The following is a 25,330-nucleotide window of genomic DNA, read 5'->3' on the forward strand; positions in this document are numbered from 1 at the left end:
ACAATGTAAATAAAAAATATTTAATACAAACGAGAGCATGACCTATAGATACCCTCTCCTTACCGTGTCAAGACAATGCTATAATAGATATTGGATAAAACTGATAATATTAAAAGGCACCGTATGATATTGTACTAGAACATGTAATGAGTCAAACAATGACACATCGTTAGAAACATTTCAAATTTGAAAACAAATCAAAGTACAGAATGTTCTCTCAGGAGTTAAACGTTTTCAAACATTCAAAGAAAGAAATCCCGTTTATGAATTAAAAAAGGGGAAAATCTTATCAGTTTGTTAAGCGTATATATCTGTATTAACTCTTTGTTTCGAATTTTAGCTTTTCAACATCTGCTTAGGACTATATTGTGCGGAAAACGTTTTACCGCCGCGGTAGTCTAGAGGTAGAGCGTGTGCCCCGCATGCGGAAGGTCGGGGCTCGAATCCCGGCCGCGACAGACCTAAGTCGTTAAAACAGGTAGTGACAGTTCCATCACCAAACACTCGGCATCAGATGTAAATGTCACGGGTCTTCTGAGATGACCTTAACAATGTCTTAGTTGGTGTGGCACGCTAAAGAACCCTGCCTGCTCGATGGACGTAAGCGCCGAACATTGTCCTAAATTTGAAACCCTTCCCCGGTATTGGTGACGTCTCCATATGAGTGAAAAGTTTTCGATAGGGATTTAAACAACGTACAACCAATCAATCAAATAAAACGAGCATGTGAAGGGGTCCAAATCGAAGTCTTTAACAATATATTCATGCGCGCAATGCTTGCTGACCTAAAGGAGTTGAACTCCCAAAACTGTAAACCAAAATAAAAGCTGGAAATATACTATCCATCTGTAAGTACTGGAGATTGACCTATGTTTTGGATCACTCACATGCATATACTATATGTACATGTATATGCTGTATAAATTTATTTCACTTTGTGGACCGCTGTGGTGGTCTAGAGGTTAGAGCGTTCACTCCGTATGGGGAAGGCTGAGGTTCGAATCCCGGTTGCGACTGACCTAATTCGTTAAAACAGGTAGTGACAGTTCCATCGCCAAACGCTCGGCATCAGGTGTGAATGTCACGGGTCCTCGGAGATTACCTTAAAAACGAATGTCCTGTGTCACATTTGGTGTGGCACGCTAAAGAACTCTCCCTGCTCAATGGCCGTAAGCGCCGGGCAAAGGTCTAAATTTGAAGCCCTTCGCCGGTCTTGGTGTCGTCCCCATCTGAGTGAAAAATTCTCGAGAGAGACGTTAAACAAGATACAATCAATCTATCAATCTAATTTTGTGTCAAATCACTTTGATAGCATAGTAAGTTATTGAGGGACTATTTTTGATACAGAGATTGTGGCAATATCGTTCATAAAGATTCCTGATAATAATTTATGTTTCGGACATCGCAGAATCCATGGCCATATCATTCGTACCATGTCTGAACTTGAAAATCTGCAAGGATTTTGAATACATGGAACAGTGTACATTTACTTACGGACAATTGTATCGGATACAATCAGTTCACTATAATCAGAGAATGTGTAGTCTTTAACCTTTGGTCAAGTGTATTCTAAGTATATATACAGTCTGTACATGTGGTCTACATAGACTTGATATAATTTCAATTTGGATTAAATAGCGCTTTACGTCACCAGGTTTTAGGTAACCCACAATATGAAGATAATCAAAATTTAGGTCGCGGCTTGCTGAACTTAATAAATTGGGTGAACTTTTCCTGTGCTCTTGATTTATTTCTAAGTAAAGGGTTCGACAAGATTCATGTGTCGGGCGGGGACAATGATCTCGTAAATCAGGACAAGGTTTAATGCGGCCTTATGTGTGTATAGTCTTCTACACATACAGCTCAGGAAGGCAATCAAAGCAGCGAATCCGGTTAAATCAAAACTGTTCGAACTTAACGCTTCATACAGTGGTGGAGATACGACCTGTAGTGTGTTACTCCGACCTTAGTTTCCCCCCAAGAACAATTGTTAGTCTTGTAATGTTTTATTTCACATCTATTGTATAGATACATAAGGACTCCATTGAATATAAGCTGATGTAAGCTTTTATGGGCTATCCTTGGGTTATTTTACCATCCTTTGTCATGTTTTCCATACAGTTACTTATTCTTTAACTGTTGTAACTGCTATATATTATGTCAGGTTTGTATGTTATTTTAAATTTATAATCATGATATTTTATACCTGAATAAAATGAAACAGAGTCCAAAGCTTTACCTCTCCCCTCCTCAGTGCTCAATCATGTTCAATGCCTAGCAGAAAAAGAAAAGAAAGGGAAAAAAGAAAGAAAGAAAAAACAGGAAAAATCAAACAAGTTCATTCTCCCAAGGCATAATCATGTTATTCGATCCGCGGACTTAACAATATCGTTATCATGGTTATATGTATAAAGATACATAATTATAGATGGTCGGCACAGACTAAATAGTTACTAATATTTATATATTTTACTCATTTTAACTAATCATGCTATTTATTCCGTTTTTAAAAGTCACATTTACGGAATAAATGCTATCGTAAAGTCCGCGCATCGAATAACATGAAATGCCGGAAAAAAAATTGAAGCGACCATCACCGTCATTTAGAAATTGCTAGAATCGAAGAAAAGTTCTAGGAGCGGCTGTTTTGTCGGGTAATCTTTCATCTCCATGCCATTGGAATTCGTCGATTTTTATACGCCCGTCTTAAGACGGGACGTATTATGGTATGGCGTTCATGTCCGTCCGTCTGTTAGCTTTTTCGTGTCCGACCCGTAACTTAAATACTACAAGGCCTAGAATCATCAAACTTTGTCTGTAGATACATCTTGGGTCGAAGGTGTGTCGCACATTAAAACCAGGTCACTGTGACTTTTCATTAAGAAGATATCCGTCTGTCCGTCCGTCTGTTAGCTTTTTCGTGTCCGACCCGTAACTTTAATACTACAAGGCCTAGAATCATCAAACTTTGTCTGTAGATACATCTTGGGTAGAAGGTGTGTCGCACATTAAAACCAGGTCACTGTGACTTTTCATGAAGAAGATATGGCCATATATGGCAAAAACTTGTCCGACTCATAACTTGAAAACTATTAGACCTAGAATCACCAAAATTGGTCAACTAATGCATCTTAGGTAGAAGGTGTGTCGCATCCTACTTTAAGGTCACTGTGACATTTAATTAAGGTGATATAAAAAAAAATGTTTTAATGGGTACAATCTATACTGTTAACAATATGTGACGGGCGTATCATGTGCCGTGGCGGTGCACTTTATTTTTAAAGCAACGTGGACGTATTTGATGAGTTCCGTTCTCATTACATCCGCCGAAGCCCCCCAGTCCGATTATAAGTGTGCGTTTAGTAGTTAGTGGGTGTGTTTACGAGCGTGTATTCATGAGCGTGCATTTACATGTACATGTATAACCATGCGTGAGTGTTTGTTTATAGCGTGTGTTTACAGTAGCTAGCGTTTGTCTATAAGCATGCACATGTATTTATAAGCGTTTGTTTTTAAGTGTTAGATTGTGTGTTTACAAATGTATGTTTACGAATGTGTATTTATGAGCGTTTGATTACGAGAGTGCGTTTATAGGCGTTTGATTACGAGCGTGCGTTTTTGAGTGTTTGATGACGAGCGTGCGTTTATGAGCGTTTGATTACGAGCGTGCGTTTATGAGGGTTTGATTACGAGCGTGTATTAACAAGTGAAAGTTTGTGAGCGTGTGTTTCTGAACGTACGTTTTATGAGTGATTACATGTATTTATTACCGTATGTTTATCTGTGGACAAAGTGACGTAATTTATTCCGCTTGTATTTCATTCAAATTTTCACATGGCTCGATGGCTGACAGACACAGTGCAGTTGTGGGTACGATACTTATTATCCTCTTATAATACCCGATATGCTGCGGAAAGATTGTTTTCTCAAATGCATCACACCATTGTTAAATATTCACTACATACAGAGCCTTTGACCCAAAATCAATCCATTCTCGGAGTATTTAATGACGTAACTGCAGATGAGGTAATACAATAGGACCGATATATGCAAAAGTGCTCTTTATTTCATTTTCACAACATATTGTCTTTAGGGCACCATATAGCCAACGCATCTGTAACAGGTACACGCGCACTAATAATCAAAATTTTTGTTCCCAGACTAACATGATGGGTAATGTATTTATAAAGGCGATATATTATAACTTATGCAACGTAAACTACTTAACTTTACCCCAGATGGAAAAAAAATATTATATCGAAATTTTCAGTTCATTCTTGACTAATTTAATTCTCGGATATTTTTGTATATACAATGTATGTTTGCATTATGCGCACCTTCTTTATGTGTGGCCTGAAAAAAGACAATGAGGCCAGTAAACTTTATCGATTGTAGGTATAGGCGTACTAATCTCTAAAACTAAATTCATGGCACTAGGTCATAGGTAAAGCACTAAAGGGTCGATATATATACTAATATCCCAGAATTACTGGAAAAACAGCACATGGTATGCTATTAAGACATTTACCTCCGTCATTTTGGAAAGAAAGTGTTTTAAAAGACACTAGGTTGTGTTTTGAAACTATCCATACAACCGTAATTTTTGGTATGTATATTTGATAGAGCACTTTGTTTCATTTTATTCACAAAATACCGTAATGTTGATATCTTTATTAATATCTAACATAAAAATTGGAACATTATATATATACCTTTATGTTGAATCGGCGATATGTAGGTCATGTGATTTCCCTCGCCCACATACGGGCACGTTGCATTGTATCATGCAACGCCTCTCTGTTGTACTTCTGGATCAATTGGGTGCACAATACTACGAGTACTCTTCCCTGTACATGTACCCATTCCATCCTCCTAAAATATATTTCAGTGGCGGATCAAGAGAGCACTTACGGGCGATGCACCACCCTAATCTCGGCTGAGATTCGGCTTGGCTGAATATTTGGACCGACGCCTTCACCGAATCTCGGAGCAGTCGTTCATAATTCATGTCTGGAAATTTACTTTCAGCTTCGCCCGATTCTATCAATTAATGTGCACTTAGGTGACACTACTGTTCGCTTCAAATACGTTACCTGACTATTAAACCAAATCTGTATCACTATTAATGCTGCATTACGTACATGTACTGTCTAAGTATGTAAATTCCATAAAATAAACTATTACTAAATTTTCCGTTCAAATGATGAGTTCCATGGCGCAATATTTTAACTCCCGAAATTGAAGAGTTCCAATAGTTTGTTTTTTAAATTAGCGATATACAAGACGGTATGTAGAGATACAATGTATCAATAACTAGATAATGCAGACTATAGGCACTCTTCAATTTCAAGAGCCATGGAAGTCATCATTTAAACGGAAAATTTGGTGACTCTTTTCATTTTAGGATTTTCATACCTAGACAATAAGCAATGTAAAATTAATAGTGATAGAGAGTTAGTTTAACAGTCAAATCACTTATTTGAAGCGAACAGTAGTGTCACCCAAGTTCACATTAATTGCTAGAACCGGCCGAAGCTGAAAGTAAATTATGAAGGACTGCTCCGAGATTCGGTGATGGCGTCAGTCCAAATATTCTGCCGAGCCGAATCTCAGCCGAGATTATTACCACCCTAGGTTTAATATTTTTTTTAAAAAATGGTCTTCTTTGTCATTTTTGGCTTTCTCCTCAATTTCCCGACTTTGTTTTGGGCGGAAAACGTACATGTACAAACAATGGTTACAGCTCCCCGTCTAAAATTCCTGGATCCGCCACAGCATTTGTTTGCTTTCGTTGAAAACTTTATTCAAGTATAAGACATGGCCCGACTTTTATAAACTTCAGCAATAATTGAAAGTGATGTTATATATTGTTACAGTAACCAGGAAAACGGTATAGTTAAGCAAGATAGCGGTATTTATTCATTATTTTTTTATTTAGGAAAATGCAAATATACAAGAAATATCACTGAGAGACATACATGTAAAGGTGAGATTTTGTAAAATACATAGGTAAAAAGGAAAACTTTTTCAGCCATTTGATATTAAAAAGTATGGAGGATATATAATGTATATGCCTTTGCCAAGAATTACCCATGAAAGCCACATGGCTTATTTCCAATGGGGTATGCAGTTTGACATTGTTTTCTGTCCTCATGGGACCTTTAAACACATTGATAACTTCAGAACCAGGCCAAATTCGTCTATTGACCTCCTGACCCTTTTAATATACGTCTAAAGTGTACAGAGCACCACTTAATAAGAGGGGAAAAACCCGAAATTCCTCCGTGTTTATTAAATGCATGTTTTGACAAGAAATCGTGAGCAAACCCGCCGTGTTATTTACGCCTAGTTCATTTCTGTGTGACCAAGAAAAAATTTAAAATAACAAAAGTTTCACCGTAAAAATGTACGACAGTTTACATGTACTTTCGCCTATCTGCTCTCCACTGATATAAACGTATCTACTGTATGGTTATGAACACAATCCCAGATTAAGGTGTGCTTTCTATCATTAAACTATTTCTATTGAGATGCAGTCTTTTATACATGAAAGTCATGAGATACAGACACCGAGCTAGTGAATAATCACTCACTTATCCTCCATCTATTGTCAGTGATATACTGTCTACTTTGTCAATAAATCAACAGCATCATATATACACCCCCTCGTCGATTTTTTTTTGGAGGGGAGGGGTGGGCGATAGGGGTGCTGTGTGGGTTGAGGTCCTGTCGATAAGCCAGGCTCACTAAAAGATTTATTAATGAAGAAAAACAAAAACCATCTCATTTTGGATTAAAAAGTATTTTTTTTTATTTAATTAATAAACTGTTGACCAAGAATTCGCCATAAAATGTGATTCTTTACTATGGATATTTTAAAACAATAATGCTTACCTACATACATAAGTGTTTAGTCATTTTTAAATTTCAAATTAAGGTGACAATCGTAATTTCAAAGTTTAGACATTTATTGTAACATAACTATGCATTCTTTTAAATAGAGTTACAAAAATGTGCAATATTTGTAACAAGTCGTTGCAGAAGAATTTTTCGCTTGTGATGGAATTTAATCAATTTAAAATGTATAGAATTTATCAGGACAATAGTAAAGATATGTAAATATTTATATAAACATTCACTGAATCTTTTCTCTTGTATTGCTTTTGAAATTGACATTGCTTTCATCATAGACAATGAATACATGTGTGTTACAAACTAGTTTGATCCGCTTATTTAATACCACCTGTCCGCTTAATCATTACCAAATATGGAGCGTCGTCAAGGTGAAAGACTACATTGACTGTTTCGTTTAAAGTAACAAATGGTCAACGGTATGATATTTCAGCACTTAAATCTAGTTTATATTTTCAAGAAATTCATAAATATATAAATATAAACAATAGAATGTCTTGCTTTGTTGTTTTATCGGGTGATAAAGGTAGCAATCATTGCAGAAAAAAATTGCAGGTTATGATTTTTGTCTTGTTTAAATATCACGCACAGAGTTCACGAATATAACATTTCATGACAACATTGTAGCTAGGAAACCCACACTTTACCTACATCTAAATCTAAAGGAAGTACAATAATAGGAATTTCTCTGCTCTATTTAGTCTCATCAGGAGAGGTCGTTCACACTAGTTGTAAATTCTATTTCAGATAAAGTATTTTAAAAATTCAGCATACAAGGTCGGTTGTAGAGAGAGAGATTATAGGAACAAGTAAATATGGGATATATACAACAAGAGGTATCATTTTAACATTCGCATGTGATTTTTTAAAAAAAAAATATAAATTAATCTGTTGGGGGGAAAATACGAGAAAAATATATGGTACTCGGAATAAAAATATGCAGCACCAGATTTACACGAGGTGCCTTCATCGAGTTAGCAATCGAAAACTATATCTAAAAATAGTCACATCAAAATTTTTAAAAGAGCATGATGTACGCATCTTTAAACTGCGAATATCATTGATTGGTATCAGGTATTGATTGTTTTATAGCTACCATTTTGATTAGCCTTTTGGGGATTAAATTCGTTGTTTAATTTCTGGTTCTAAATTTTTGCACAAAAATGGAGCGAATTGTGATGATTTCCTTTCTACTTCATTTGTATTCACTGGCTTCAACGTTTTATTGACGCTATTAAAAATTCATCTATTCTGAAGAGGTCACCGATCGCTTTAACTGAAAAAATATACTCCCATGTCGCTATTCATGCTTTGCCCTGTCCAATGAGCAAAACACAATCAAGGATAGACACGCCCACTTAAACGGAGTTGCAAGTTTCATTCATATTTTTTATGCAAAGAAGAATTATTTAAAAAAAGAGAAAAGCTAGGTCCCAGTGACACATTTCCCAAACGTTCATTTCATGTCTCAGACAATATAGTCAATAACTGTTGTCGGATTTTTCAGGAATTGTGTTCTCAAATGATAAAACTAAGACTTACTGATGAAACCGGAAATGGAAATTTGTGAGTACAGTGTGGAACCGGAACACCTGACGAAAGTTAAACGTTACGATAACTTCAACTTCCCCTATGCTTTTCCCGGCAACGTTAAAGACCAGTTGAAGAACATTGCCAATTTCAAAGCTCAGGAAAATGACATACTGTTGTCCACGTATCCCAAATCAGGTCAGTTTACTCTACTGCATATTTTATAGAGAATAATGAATTTAAAATGCATAAAGATTTTCAAAATAATATTTTTTTAATATTTTGAATTTGTTATAGCTGTAATGTCTAGATTGAATTTAATATTTGATCAGAACTTTTCAAAGTAAATAGAATATTACGAATTTCAACGCTTTATTTACTTAATGGTTTGAAAAGGTTGCTTTTACCTTCGGTTATTTCTGCACCTTTTATAAAATAAACTTTTCACAGCTGTGACCTTCTTAAGTAAATTTCTATTAGAATCAACTGTTCCTTTAAATTTCTGTACTGTTAAATATTATTTGAATTATGTAGGCAAGGAAGAAAATTTTGCTTATCGTTTTAAGAATAGTAGGTTTTGAGAAATAGGTAGCTTTATTTACTAATTATTGTCCCGTCAGTACCGTGACGTTGCAGTGACGTAGCCGCTGACCACTCCACCTCAGGGAATCGTAAACACACGTCAATTTCTGTACGATGACTTCACAACAAATAGATCCTGAAAATCCTTGTTAATATTTTGTACAGCTTTCATTTCAATTCTTTCATTGGTAGGATATAACTGACCCATTAATGTGATTTATATGAACGACAAAATTTGTCTTAGCTACTTCTGTACATATAACCAACAAGTTCATGTAGTTCCCAAAGAGCGAGATAGTTAGTGTTATATGAAGACAAATAGACGTGTATATTTCTATCGATAAATACAATGGCTATGAAACTCCGAACTCTTCAGCAAATTTGTGATAAACCATATTATAGTGTGCGAGTACCTGCAACCATTTCATCCTTCAGTGATGTGTGGATACTAAAGGCAACACTCTGTCTTATAAATTATTGACTGCGCTTTTTAAAAAAAATCAAATTTTGCTATTCTGAATATACTTAAATGTTCCTCCGAAGAAAACTATATATCATGATAGATATATTTTAATTTCTACTTTCTGCTAGAACAAATGTTTTGTTACATTCTTTGTTCACAGGTAGGTACATGTGATACGAATATCAGATTATGTCACCAAACACAAATGAGGTTCATTTAATGATGAAATAATGGGTTTTTTTTTTATAAACAATATCATTCAAATACAGCATCTTCACATGGAATGATACATGTGAATAATGCTTAGGTATAAACTCTCACCAAAATCCAAATTCACTGTTAATAAATGCAGTCGGTTTACACCTTATAATCAAGTGCAATTCGGTGTATATTCAATATGGACGTTCAGCAGCTGAAATTCTCATTGGAAAATCAACGATTTAATGCAGATAAATGACCAATTATATAATTACTAGAATTTGAGATTTTTGTTTACAAAAATGTATTTTAATGTGCATTTATAAATACCTACATACATTTACATCTGAAAAACATCAGGTCATACTCCAACATACAAATGTATTTCTGGCGCCGAACTTGTTTTTCAATGATTGTACGAAATATCAATCGTTTTCATTTATTCTTTAAAATATATTTTAAACTCTTGTAAATGACAACATACAATATACTGGATATATACTTATACACGACAAACAAAATACGGAGAAATTTTTTTGCAAATTTTCCGTCTCACAATTTGTCAGCCATATTGAATTTTTCAGTGCATTTACCAACACATGTCCTGTACAGGGTGTAGAAGGCGTATACCGACAAGTGTACACCTTAGCACTTGATTATGGAAAGGTGTTCACTTTGTGGTCGGTGTAGACAAAATAATCTTGAATGTAGTAGATGCAATATTAAATGAATAAGGATACATGTATATAAAGCACTAGAAATGACAAACGTACGACACAACCAATGCGAAATTGACCAATTTTCGGGGTGACCTGTCCTTTATTAAGGACGGCAGAATATATACATAGAAATTAAAACTAACTAAATAAAATAAAAATGCAAATTAACTCGTTCTTAGTTTATTACTTCATCTCGCGTAAGAGCTAATTAGTTCATTCTTGACTCTCGATGGAATTCAATTGTCCCATTTTGCACACGATAATTTCAATATGTTGATGTTCTGTTTGTAGTTTAGTTTTAGTGTTAACTTGCATTCTTATTTCATTTAGTTAGTTTTCATTTCTATGTAAATATTCTGTCGTCCTGAAAAAGGGACAAGTCGTCCCGATAATTAGAGCTTTTTTAAATAAGGAGAACGATATCATTCTTTTGGCAAATCGACAAAATACTTAAAAGTATTTATATATATATCCATTACTGAATTTGTCTACACACCTGTTTCGAATTATATCATAGTATACGTCAAAAATAATCATTAAATGCTTATATTTACATCATTTCTACATGTGATGTTTGAATTTATCCATATCTTTACATAATGTCTACGTGATTGTTCATAAATAGTTAAATGTCAGACCAACATTAGATAAAAGTGGTAAATATCAAGTGTGCTTGCTGTTATATATATATATATATATATATATATATATATATACACGAATCGTTCAAGATAATATTGGAAAACCTAATACATTTCATACCGAGCGCGATACATTAGGGATTTTTGAGAGAAGCAACATCACTGACAAAGCAACGTGCATCTTATTTGTACATGGACTTTAAAAAAAATCGGACGAAAAAAACAAAAATATTGTCGGATGACATTCTTTTCCGCTTGTTACTGAACATTCACTGCTGAGAACCAGATGAACTTACCTATTGTTGTCGCAATGTTTATACGCATTCCTCACTCACGATGTGGTTTCAAAACAAGTTGTGTAAAGTCATTAATTGCGATTTGTTGGTTTTTATGTACTTTTATGTAGTTGTGTTTTCGCGATGCAGACCCTCGGCAGTATGTACTAGATTGTCATGCTCCCCCCATCCTTTTTCCTGGACCTTATGAACACCTACCAAAAGGACCCCATACCTGTCTCTACTCACAGTTTTTTCACGTAAGGTCGTTGGCAGGTCGACTGATTTTACAATGGAATTTGATATACATTTAAGAGCTTATACAGACATTGTCAGCAATGCAACACATGATTAGTGTGCATTTTTCTCTTGAAACTACTGCTAAGCTTCATAATGTTTTCTCTGGGAAATACCTGTTAATACTTGATGACCAATTTTATATGTTGACCCACTCGTTAACCTTGAAATTTTTGTTTGTTTATTGTTTTTACGCCCCTTGGAGGATTCTTCCCTTGTATAGAGACGGTGACAACTATAGGTGAAGTACCTCACATTTCTACCTATGTATGACCTCAGGGCCGTAACAGTGAAGGTCACACCTGTAGCAACACGGAATGTAGGTATTTTTTTAAAGGTTTCATGCGAAAGATCCACAGCTCTCACTTCTAAATGTCAAACGTTTGGTGGAGGTGTAGTCACTACCTATTTCTACGTCTAAGATACCAAATTGTTCAGTTACTTCATAAAGCGTGTTAACATAAGCTGGCGTGAAGCCCTCATGTATTTTTATGTGTACGGCCTGCAGGCTGTTGACGGGACACAGTCAGCAATACAGACAGTCAGACGGAAAACAGGATAGAGAGAACCACTTCGAGCAATATAAGGGGAGTTAAATTTGGTGTTTAACATGAAATAACCATTCACTACGACTATAATTATACCGTAACTCTCATGATGTTTCTAGTAATATTTTTCTCGCACGTTTGCGCACTGCCACCATAAACGTCACTCCTTCATAAAAATGCACTAGGAAAATCATTGTTTTCTCCTTACAGTGAGTAGCCCAGTACTCCTTTAATATACCCGTATATAATTTTTCGAAATTGTCAAAATCGTACATGTACTATTTTTCATAGTTTATCATACTGACAAAACATTGGTCGATCTCTAATATGATATTAATCTTCAAAACACTGATCTTGAAAAAGATACTGAACTCTGATGCGAAAGTGACATATATTATATACCCTTCAATAAGCTGTGTTTTGATAATGTAAAATTCACAGAGTGTGATCCGACTTTCCCAGATTACAACACACTGAAGTTTTCTCTCTACAACGGATGACGTCACTGCCTCTACGCAATGTTTTTTTTTATAAGAAAATGCCGACCGTGTCAGAAAACTGCGCACACAAAAAATTATTTCATTCTATGTTGTTTTTTGGGGTCTGAGGTTGGGGTTGATAATTTGGAATACATTTATTATCTTATAAACGTGGATTTAAGAATACATACAATATGTAAGGAGGTATATAATAATTCTTTATCATCACAGCAGTAACTTGATACGAAGAGTTGGATCACGTCTCGTTGACAGGTTTCACTTCAGTCGCGTCTCGTTCGATCTGATGATCCACCGCCTGTCAACTCGACGTGTGACCCGACTCTTCAGATCAAGTTACTGTAACAATAATACATGTTTATATGCATCCATGGATTTGACAAATCTCATCGTGACCTTGCCCCTATTACTTGTGTATAGGCAAGAATTTCGAGTTGTTGATTTTCGTTACATTTGAATTACAAATGCTAACCTTGATTTTTCCAAAAACAATGACCTATCTTTTCACGAGAGACCTGGTTCCAAACTTAATGGGAAAAGATTGGTCTATGTTCCTCCCCTGTCTGTGTTCTGAATATCTAACGACTCGGTCGCTAAAAACATGTTGACATGCAAGTCACAGCTCACTTAAACAATAGCCTCTAATGTTTTAATCCCATTAAGAAAACAATGAACTGTATGTAATAAATTTCTTACAATATATACAAATAAAGTAATGATTAATTTCTTTCAAGAGACATTAGTAATTTTCCAAGCTCATTTTTACTATAATCTACTTTCATTAATTCCTTCAATTTCATTTTTCTTTTGTTTGTTTACAAATTGTATTTAATACTATAAATCATAACCACAATTATAATGAATACATGATACATATAAAGATGTTTCAAAATGGGCATTTATCAATTTGTTCCTTTCATATAGTAATTAGCTCTTTAGTACATTTGTACTCTCTGTTGATTGGATTTTTTAATAGGAATAATTATCATATTTCATTGGTTAAACATATTGTAGATTTTTATTAGATATTTTTTTTATGAATCCCTGATTTTAATTGAATATAAAATAATATAAAGGATAAACAATACACCCAAATAATCTTCATCCCATACTTTGTTTCGGATTTAATTGTATTGGATAAGTATGAAATATTCTCGACTTGTGACCTTAATGAAATTAATCTAGTATGCATACTTTATATTGATGGTATCAAATTCAAATTAAATTATTTGATATTGAAATGAAACAAAATAGCAAGTTCTACAGTATGAAGTTTCTAAAACATACGGTTTGGACGATTTGATATTTGAATCCCAGCTGGTAAGTGCTATATATGTACTGATAAATTGTAAGAGAAGACAGTGTCGTCTCTACTACCAAACAGTAGAATTTTATCTTCACCTACTAATTACAATCAGCTTACATTAAAATAACATTCAAACATGAAATGAAAAATGAAACAAATAAATAAACGCGCAAACCAAAGAGCTGGATAAAGCTATTGTTAACCTCCCTAGCCCTATATAAATAAACATTTTAAATATTTATTGAAACGTTTTTGTAACAAGCCAAACAATTGTTTTTCTTTCTTTACAAATCACAAAAGTTTCTAGAAAAGAAGGGAATAAAAATCAATTGTGTATTCATTACTTGCAAAGAAATAGAACAGAAATGCATACATATTCCGCGATTAAAGTAATGTTAAGGAAAGCAGCAGGTCTTATATTGCCACTGATTCAAACACAGCAACAATCATATCATACAAAATAAGTCGATGGAATTGAACACCCCTACCCCCTAGGAAAGCAAAGAAAGCAAATCCCAGTCTTCTATAACGTAGAAGAAATACTAATAAATTAAAACGAAACCAACACGAAAACCTAAATTACAGCAAATACTTTTTATGTATTCATAAATTCAGGATTCGATAACACATGCATATGACTTTACATTTTCTGATTTTTGATTGGCTGGTCTCAATTATGAAAAAAAAAAATTTTTCCTTCGTTGTTGAATATAAAAATTAAAACAATATCCCGATAACTGATATTATATTTGCACGTGCAGGTAATGATTTATGATTCCTTAATAAACATGTATGAATGTATTCGTGTAATTTCACAATGTCCAAACATGTCCCAAAACACCTGTAAACGGGACGAAAAGTCTGGCGCACTAATTAAATTACAGGTAACTGTAATATTTCACAATGTACCTTATATATATTAGTTAAAAGAAATAAATTAATTGAATGAAGACTGTAGATTATCTTAACCGTCAAAACAGGAATGAATGGCACTATGAGTGGTGCCTGGCGTTAAGTTGGATATTTTTTTTATTTTCATCTAACCAGGTCCTTAAAATAGTGTCATGTCAATGAAACTATTACCATAAATTTGATTCTCGACATCATAAGATATTAATTGCCTATCTACTAAATAAAAGTTAGCAAATACTGTGTCATTTCATCACCATTTACCCTCACAGAATACGCGAGGATCTGTGAGACAATAATTCAGAGAAAATGACAAAAATATACCATGACGAGGCTATAGTGTGGAGTTAGTCGGTATCTTTTCCATATATGGAAACACAATTAAAAATTTGAATTTTTGAGTAATTTTGTCTTCCATAATTTTAATTTATTGTTGTGAACTTACCAAACACTAAGGATGGCTAAGGACCCAGCGGTTTGATAGTCGAATTATCGAAAAACTACAAGATAACAATAAAAAGTGCGACTACCATCCATTGTATGTGCTGATCTTCGTTGTACAGCGCTAAATACAAAGAAAATCTACATTTTATCATTTAGCAGCTTCCTCGTACTACTGCATGCACAATGTAAAGACACAACGGAAATACGAGACTGAAAATAAAACACAAAGCACGCAAGCAAGAAAAGTTGAGAATATCAGTACATGAAAAAAAATAATTGTAAAAATACCACCACCACCCTCCCTTGCCCTGTGTTGACCGTTTATTCATTATATATTCTTCTATTTTACAACATTCTAAGTGTCAAAAGCATGACATTCCGTGCCCAGGTCTTTACAAATGTTGATTACCTTGTTTTATGACAAGAATTCATGAAATGTTTATTTAAAGTTGCAAAATGCACCTCGGTGTAAAATGTTGGTGACTGCGCAGAGAACTATGAATCAATGTCGTGTCAAAAATCAGGACCCACTTTTCAGGGAAATAGTGCACTGAAAAATTCTATATAGTATGCTTTTTCTCCCTGTTTTTCCGTGCTTTTTATTTTTAAATTTAGTCATTTATTAATGATATTGTGTATAAACTAGTTTAAGTAAATTTTCATTAGCTTTATCAAGACGATGTTCTGTTATTTATATTTTATATTAAATGTGACCACTTTCAGAAACCTATATCAAGCATACAGAATTATCTTTACTAATTAAATGAATTGTTTAATGGAATAATTAAACATATTGTCTAAATATAGTTCAAATTAGTTTCTCTTGAACAAACATTTTTTGGGGGGGTGGGGTAATGAAATGTCTAATATATTTGCTTATAGCGAGCTCAATCTTTCTTGTTATACAATGAAGAACCTCACTGGGGGTGGGGTGGAGGGGTAATGAAATGTTTACAAAAAGCGTGTTTGCTTATAGCGAGCTCAATCTTTCTTGTTATAGGAACTCACTGGATCAGAGAAATTGTCTCTATGCTGCTTCGCGGAAAAGCCGAGTACACGAATGAACCTCTAAACTCCCTGGACTTCTACGATAGTAGTGCCATAGAAAAGCTGCCATCCCCCAGAGTGTTACAGGTACAAGATGTCCCAGAAAAAAGCAATCTGATTACATTAAGATTTTTTATCCGCTCCGGTAATGTTATATCGCTAGTGAAGCAATATACATTACCGGAGTGGACCATAGATCTGATTTTAATCAGATTGAGAAAACATACAACCATTTCTTCCGCGTATAAAATAGTCTAAAGTCCTAAAATGACATTGCTGGAATCAATCTAAAACACACCACAAAACGTGTCATAATCATATGAAATTACCATTGATTTAATTAATAGGAGAGTTTCGATTTCTTCCGGAACACCCTCTCTCGATACTTCCGGTGCAGATAATACAAGTATGTGTAGCTCGAGTTCTCAAACGCGATATAATCATGATGTCATATATGACATGAAGGACAGTAGCAAAATTTAGATTTTTACAACAGCACAATTACAAGTATCACTCGTGTACCGTTACCTGCTTATGTACATGTAGTCAGGAATAGAAGGAAAAAACAAGAAATGTTTGTAAAACATATATGCCCTTCATGGTGTAAAATTGAAAAGGGTTATACATGTACACATTCATCACCTAATTGATAGTGCCAAACCAATTCAAGATAATGAACAGACAATATCTTCCTATGTAAAGAGTAGATTGACCATGTGACTTAAAATCAATTGGAGTCATCCACTTCTTATGCTGTACCAGTGTACCAAGTTTGGTGTCAATCAAGCAAATGAATCTTAAAATATAGAAGATAACATATTACTATGTCCAGTTTAACCCTTGACCTTTGACCATAGGAACCCAAATTTTGTAAGGGTCATCTACTTCCTATGATGTATCAGTGTACCAAGTTTGATGTCTGTCAAGCAAAGGGTTCTCAAGATATTGTGCAGGCAGTATTTTACTATGTCAGGTTGACCCTTAACCTTTGATCATGTGACCTCAAAATTAATAGGGTCCATCTACTTAAGATGTACCGGTGTACCAAGTTTGATGTCTGTCAAGCAAAGAGTTCTCAATATACTGAGCGGACAGCATCTTCCTATGTCTAGTTTGACCCTTGACCTTTGACCTCAAAATCAATAGCAGTCATCTACTCCTTACTATGTACCGGTGTACCTAGTGTGATGTCTGTCGAGCAAAGGAATCTCAAAATATTGAGCAGAAAGTATATTCCTATATCCAATTTGACCCTTCACCATGTGACCTCAAAATCAATAGGGTTCATCTACTCCTGAAGGTGTACCAAGTTTGATATTTAAGCGGACAGTATTTTCCTATGTTTAGTCTGACCCTTGACCTTTAACCATGTGACAGCGGACAGCATCTTTCTATGTCCAGAGTAGATTGACCCTTGACCATTTGACCTAAAAACCAATAGGGATCCTCTTCTACTTGTAACCAACCCACATATGAAATATCGTTACGACGACGAAGTGAATGGTTCTCAAGATATTGAGCGGACAACATGTGGTCTACCTACCGACCGACCGACAGGTGCAAAGCAATATACCACTCTTTGAAGGGGGCATGAAAACATATCATGTCCAATGTGGATTTATGCACAATAATTCAAAGTTTTCAGAACAGAAGTGTCAATACATGGTCGACAAATAAAAGATCATCCGAATTATCAAAAATCTTAAAGTATGGTGGGCGAAATATTCCCATGCTGAAACCAGCCAGATCGACATCAGCAAAATAGATAATAATCAAATGTTGGTGATCGTCAGGCTCCGGGTCATATAACAAAGACAAAATTGCTTTTGATCCAAATCTCAATTTTTCTAAACTATATGAACAATTTAATCTTGATAACTAAAACAAAACTATCTTAGGCATCGTTATCCAACATCACGTCCCCCGTCTTATTTTTCAGTCGCACCTACCCTACCGATACCTTCCGAATGCAATAAAGAAACAAGGACGAATAATCCACGTGTCAAGGAATCCGAAGGACACAGCTGTATCGTTATATCACATGATAAAGAAGTTGACGTTTATGTACAGTAGTTTCTCGGGGTCCTTCCATGCCTTGCTACAATGTATCTTCTACAGCGACAAATGTGAGTCCGCCATTATGGTGAATCTTCTATGGTGATTGATATGCCACCTTAATCTGGTGGATTTGTATATCTTATAATCAAACACATTCATGTTTTACTCTGTACATAATTACATTAAAATTGTGCTATAAAATTATACATTTTAGATATAGAACAAATAACCCGATTGTGCAAGTTTTGTAAAATGACAAATATGAGTGGTAGCATTGTGGAAATGCTCCTATTTAAAATGACAACTATTAGTGGTAGCATTGTGGAAATGCTCCAGAATTTACCCTTCGAGTGTTACTTTCCTACACAATGAAGGTTAGAGCTGCAACTATTAGAAAAACTGAGAGAGTGGATTTTGAAATTAACATTCTACCATATCGATTTCAGTCCCTTATGGAAACTGGTTCGATTTCGTCAAGGAATGGGAAAGAATTATGCGGCAAGAAAACAGGGGCTGTAAGATTTTACACTTGGAATTTGAAGATATGAAGAAGGTAAACTGTTCTCAGTAATGTGCATTTACAATTAATTCATCCTTTTACAAATGTCAATCGTTTATTTTCCATTCCTACTCTCTCTATCATCATTAATTAGATGTTTACAACACGCCATCATATATGTCATTTATAATGGACATTGTTTTATATACACATGTATATATGAATTGTATGTTGGCATTGTATTGGTATGTGACACTTTAATAAAATATTTCTGATTCTTAATGTGAAGGCGAGGATTTGGGGTTCAAGCATGGATTTCTTGAAAAAAAATTAATCGTAAGTCGAACCTTGGACTTTGGAAGTCTGCGATTTTACTCAAAGTTTGACTGCTCAAATAAAAGAACGCTAAGTTTGAAATTTTTTCGAGACATCCACGTCAGGGTCTCTACAGCTGACCTTTTAGGGGGCATGTAGATTCTTTTTGACCCCGGCCAAAATGCTTTGCTTGGCTAAATAATATGGTATCATTGAGCGTATTCTCCCTGGAATAGAATAATGGTAATTACCAAAGCAATAAAATTTTACGAACTAAATATTAACATTTGTATTCAAATTTTACCAGTTCAATTCATTTGGTAAATGTCATATGGGTAACAAGTGCATACATATGAATTATAAATCAAGACAGGGGTTGAGATGGAAAAAATATAATTTATGATATAAATTATCAAAGCAAAAAAATAAATAAAACTAAATTCGTCCTTGAACTATGTTACGGTACATTAATTCTAGTGGTAAGTGGGTGGGTGAATATTGTTGTGTCTGCAAGTGTAATTTTATTCTCATTCTTGTATTTGTTTAGTGTAGTTCTTGCCGAATTGTCAGTTGTCATTTTCAGAGAAACAGCTATTCCATTTATCATGCGCGTCACCTTAAAATAAAATCATATAATAATCAAAGTTGTATATAGTATTTTAAAGATAAACTATTTGTTAATTGAAATATACATATCTAATTGTCATGTCTCCAATAAAAGGGGGGTCTTGATTATAGATTTTATGTCCCAATAATTGTCCGCAGCTTGATTTTAAAAACATTAACAGCTTTCGGCGGCATTCTATGTGAATGCATTTCTTCATTGACTCTTAATCTAATTGATGTATGAAATTAGAATCCTATTCTCCATACAACGCATTGCCTACATTTCACTTCACAGTTAAATAATTTGGTTTGAACATATTTTATTGTAGTAAATGAAAATAGTTTAATACTAGTGTCTACTCCAATTCCATAAAATTAATGTTAGTGCGCATGTTGACTTTCATTTGTCAATGAGATGTTAACTCTCATTACCAAAATATAAACCCCATGGCACATAGCTGCTCAAAATTTGCAACACAGTTGCGGCACACAGTGTGCAGCTTGGCAAGTTGAAGACACATGTATTTTGGAAACTGGATTTCTGCGCATTGTTTCTCAATTTTTGCATGTGATATTTCCAGTATTCTCAGATGATACTTATTGAACAATCATCCTCTTCAATCATTAAAATGTACAAGTTCTCGATTGATTCTAAATAAGTTTTGAATTCAAAATATTCATAAATTAAGAAATCATAAAGAAAAAACACTACAAAATTCCTGAAAAATACTTAATTGATTCGAGAAACAACTTGAGGAATATCTCATGAACATTTCAAGAATTCAAATCGTTGTAAATTTACACCTTATCATTGCGTCAAATGCTGTCTGACGTGTTTCATATCAGTTGTTACCGTTTCATTTCTAAAATTTCGAGAAAAAGTTTGTTTGGACTTCTGTCACGCCGATTCAATTCTAGATACAAGAGAAAAAAGTTGTGGACTTCTGGCACACTGTTTTAATTCTAGATACAAGAGAAAAAAGTTGTGGACTTCTGGCACACTGTTTTAATTCTAGATACAAGAGAAAAAAGTTGTGGACTTCTGGCACACTATTTTAATTCTAGATACAAGAGAAAAAAGTTGTGGACTTCTGGCACACTGTTTTAATTCTAGATACAAGAGAAAAAAGTTGTGGACTTCTGGCACACTGTTTTAATTCTAGATCTATACTAAAGAAAAGGTTGTGATGAACGTCTGACGCACTGATTCGATTTTATTTCTGACAGGAGAAGTGGTGGCGCACTTTTGGCACACTGTGCCGCTAACGGCATTAGCTGCACGTTTCTGGCAAACAGCCCCGACCCACATATTTGTTTGCCGCAAACCTGAGGCAGATTTGCAACAAACTTTGCAATTATTCAACTCAAAAGTGCAGAAAGTAAACGTTCAATTCAGTATCATTGCCATCATGGTAAAACGGCTTTTGGTGAAATAAATTCAAAATGTAGGTTTTGGCTGGATTTGATAGGCGACAAAATAGTTAATAAAAATTCTGTTTCTTTAGCGACCAAAATTAGTATTGATTGCTTAGTCCGAGAATAAGATATTACGTATTAGAAGACTTTCAAAATCATCGAACATAAAACATTTCAAGAACGGTATTCTGTTTTAGTGCATAAAAACAAGTATCAGATGCAACCATCGACGAAATTCTATTTGAACAGAGAATAATCTAGAGCTAAGAGTTGAAGACCAGGACATATTTTGAGAGCCTGGGTTATCTGAGGTCGGACATAGTCGCACTTAAGCTTACTACAAGGCCAGACACGCCAGTTTTTAAGCTGTAATAGCATTACTAAGACAAACCTTCAGGCCATCCGGAAGTATTAACCAAGTGTAACTGCTGGGAAATCGGGCAAAATTTGTCAATTGTCTGGAAATTAAGACGAACGCAGTCGCTGAAAGCTTATATAGATCTTATGATCATACTTACCAGCACGCAAAAATGCGTATTAATTGATGCTCGAATTTTCTAATATATGAGAAATGGCATGCTTGTACAAATTTGAACTTATCGATAAACTTATAGTACCCATAATAACTCTAATCCTGACTTATATCTCAGCATTCGATGTGTGTATCTTATAGGATTTAAAGTCTAGTGTAAGAGAGATTGCCAGCTTCTTGGACTTGAACTGTGAAGATGAGTTTTTGAACGTTGTAGCTGAGAAATGCACCTTTAAAAACATGAAGAATGGTAAAGAATCCAACCCCCAACCATATTGGAAAGACTGTACCCATGATGGGAAAATGCCGATTTTCCGGAAAGGTAAACCGCTCCTGTATTCTGTAACAACGCTAGTCATTATGATTGATTAATATATAAACGACAGATTTACACCACCTATACATGTGCTATATATTGTATTCTACTACGGTTATTGCAGAGATCAAAGAAATGCCGCGTCCATCATTCTCCAATATATGCCGATTAATCAAAAGATTATTACAACAGCGACATATTATATTAAACTTCCACAAGAAAAGTAAACGTTTGGGTTTAAATGTAATACTTATTGAGACCATATATCAGGTTTATGTTTTCAACCTAATTAGAAGTTTATTGCCATAAAACAGCTGTTGAATGTGGATCTATTTCATACATGTAGCTCTTTTGAATTTGCTTTTTAATTTAAGCATAAGGATTTACAACTAAAGCATTTAAAATCTGTTGAAAAAGGAAAGAATTTATTTGCTGTTGTACAGGTCTTCGGAATATGGTAAACCGTTTTGTATTGAATTTTAACAAAATGAAAATGGCATTGGGAAGCAAAAGTGAAAGTACAATCACCAGCTGACAGCGATCGCATTTTTTCTGTTGTAATGTTTCCCCCCATTAGTATCACTAATGAATGTATACTGTTTAACGTCCCTCTTGAGAATTTTTCACTCCTATGGTGGTTACAATGATCTAGTTTGCCAATATAGCCTATCATTCGGTCAAATACTGTCCGACGTGTTTCATACCGATTGTTAGGCTGTTGGCACACTGATTTTGACTACGGATTACTCCGTTTACCTGATCAAGGTATAGGGCTCACGGCGGGTGTGACCAATCGACAGGGGATGCTTACTCCTCCTTGGCACCTGATCGCACCTCTTGTATATCCAGAGGTCCGAATTTGCCCAACTCTCTATTTTTATATTGTCCACTGTTCTTTATCGTCAACTTTCATGGTGTCGTCACTATCGACGGTGAAGGGCTGCATAATCTAGGCCTGTGTTCGGTGCTTACGGCCTTTAATCAGGAAGGATTGGTTGGTTGTATATTGTTTAACGTCCCACATGAGAATTTTTCATTCATATGGAGACGTCACCGCTGCAACATTTAAGCATATGCTCGGCACTTATGGCCTTTGAGCAGGGAGGGATCTTTGTCGTGCCACATCTGCTGTGACACGGGAAATCGGTTTTTTACGGTCTCATCCCAAGGACCGCCCCATTTAGTCGCCTCTTATGACAAGCATGGGATGCTGAGGACCTATTCTAACCCAGGTCCCCACGGTTAGTATTACTAATGAAGGTTCATCTATTCAACATCAAATCTCTCGGAATTGACTGTGTTTATGTTGAAGAGAATCAAACCGAAACTAAATTAGCGCTAGCGGCAACAGTCTTTACTAGATTCTCTGCTAGTCGGAGATCTGTGGAGAAAACCATTCGTCTTGTTGAACGAGACTACCAGTTCATGGGATTAACTTGTCACGTGTGCGCTACTTTCCAAGTGTGGTTAGGGTGGAAGTGATGCTTGAGTAACGCGCCCTCTGGTGAGATGTTTCAGAGTAGCATTAACTGCATCTCCTAAGAGCTCTTACCTCGAAACTTGCGTATTCATATTACCTTATTTTCAGGTGACGTGGGTGATTGGAAAAGCTGGTTTTCTGACAAGGACAACGAAAAATTTGATAAGGAATATGCCAGACAGATGCGAGACTCTCGGTTAACGTTCCAGTATTCTCTAGAGACATAGTGATACATGTATCCCCGCCCACACATGTCATCATTAATTTACTGTTGTCGTATCCATTATGGTCAAGGACAAGCTCAGTTCATTATTGTATTGTGTTGATGATAATTTATTTCATATATATAGCTTTTAATTAACTCCATGACTACAATTGTAATTTATTTAATTGGACTAGGTACACCTAATATAATATGTTTCGAGGTCAAAGTGAATTCTGGATGCTTACGTCAAAGTAGTAAAACCTGTAAGATGGGGTCTGAATATGGAAACCCTAATTACGATGACGTGCATAGAGCAACATAACTAGATTGATCGAACATCTGGTAAGTAATGGATAAGGACAACACCAGCGACTTCCCGTGATCTTTAGCGCAATTTAAATCTGATTTCTTTTGATAAGAATGCAAATATATTTATTACGCTCATTTTCATTCATAACCGTGACACTGTTAAATATGATTCTGAAACGAAGAGTATTTGAAAACTGATTGTGAAATTTTCTCGACTCTTTTCTTTTCTTTTTCCGGTGATTAAACACCAAATTAATCCTTACGTATTGTTTTTGTGCTATATTAGACAATTTTATTTTAGATCTTTATGCAAAGAATGTGATTTGATATTTTTGAAAACGAATACGGTAAATCTGAATTTTAATGACGAGCAGCCGGTCGGTTTGGATGAGTCTCCTCGGCACTATATACTCTATCTTATCCATGTATTTGACTTGTTCATATATATGTATATATTGATGATAGCGCCTACCAACTGTTATAATACTATCAATGTTTATAAGACAATCAAACTTTTATCATATCTGTTTATGATGTATAATGTTTGTTGATTCTGTTTATAGCTTTTATGTAAATGTTATATTGTTACAGAGCTGTTTTCCTGCCTCATAATGTTAGATTGTGTAAATAATATGGAGTGCAATATTAGTATCATGCGATGTGTAGGTTATGTAAATGATTTTTAGTGAACTTCAAGTCCATGGCATGAATGTATTCTTGGATTCGTCCGTAAAACTTTAAACTGACTGAATGCAATGTATGTAACTAACGTATGACAGAGCACTGGATGTTCTAGTCTGTTCCGTCTTGATTAATGTATTGATTAATATTTATGTCAAGTAAAAATAAACTACAATTTTTTTTATTTCGGTGACGGATAAACTTAGAATCGAAAATATTTTTATTGTCTTCCTTTGTTGTGTACATACATGTATATCACCATTCTGTAAAATTCCGTAAAACAATTAAAAGAAACATGTGGTTTCACTTTTTGTACAACAAAGCATGAATGACTTCTGTTCCACACATACACTGTACATATTATTTAATGATTATGGTTTGGTTCATTCTTGTATTTGACAGTTTTTAAGTTTTAACGTCGTTTAAATGCATTCGTTAAGGTCAGCGTCCTACAAGTCATTGCGAGTTCTAGATTTCTTGCTGTAATTGCAAGTTTTAGATTTCTTGCTGTAGCAATTATTTTTTTTCAAATTCCATTGTTCTCT

The 25,330-nt window shown here is 34.8% G+C and overlaps 1 protein-coding gene across 2 annotated transcripts in view; it reads left to right on the forward strand.

The window, feature by feature from the left end:
- The window catches only part of LOC125650853 (sulfotransferase 1E1-like), a 34,495-nt gene that overhangs the window by 7,237 nt on the left and 1,928 nt on the right, over window positions 1–25,330 (forward strand). For both annotated transcript variants that reach the window (XM_056167098.1, XM_048879406.2), the window contains 6 exons: window positions 8,420–8,640; window positions 16,322–16,455; window positions 18,308–18,494; window positions 18,873–18,979; window positions 21,936–22,116; window positions 23,699–25,330. The exon at window positions 23,699–25,330 is cut by the window's right edge and continues 1,928 nt beyond it. In XM_056167098.1, coding sequence (XP_056023073.1) covers window positions 8,457–8,640; window positions 16,322–16,455; window positions 18,308–18,494; window positions 18,873–18,979; window positions 21,936–22,116; window positions 23,699–23,817 — 912 coding nt within the window. In that variant the 5' untranslated portion in view covers window positions 8,420–8,456 and the 3' untranslated portion in view covers window positions 23,818–25,330. The remainder of the gene's footprint in view (window positions 1–8,419; window positions 8,641–16,321; window positions 16,456–18,307; window positions 18,495–18,872; window positions 18,980–21,935; window positions 22,117–23,698) is intronic.

This window comes from Ostrea edulis, chromosome 5, assembly GCF_947568905.1.
Source record: "Ostrea edulis chromosome 5, xbOstEdul1.1, whole genome shotgun sequence".
NCBI lineage: Eukaryota > Metazoa > Mollusca > Bivalvia > Ostreida > Ostreidae > Ostrea > Ostrea edulis.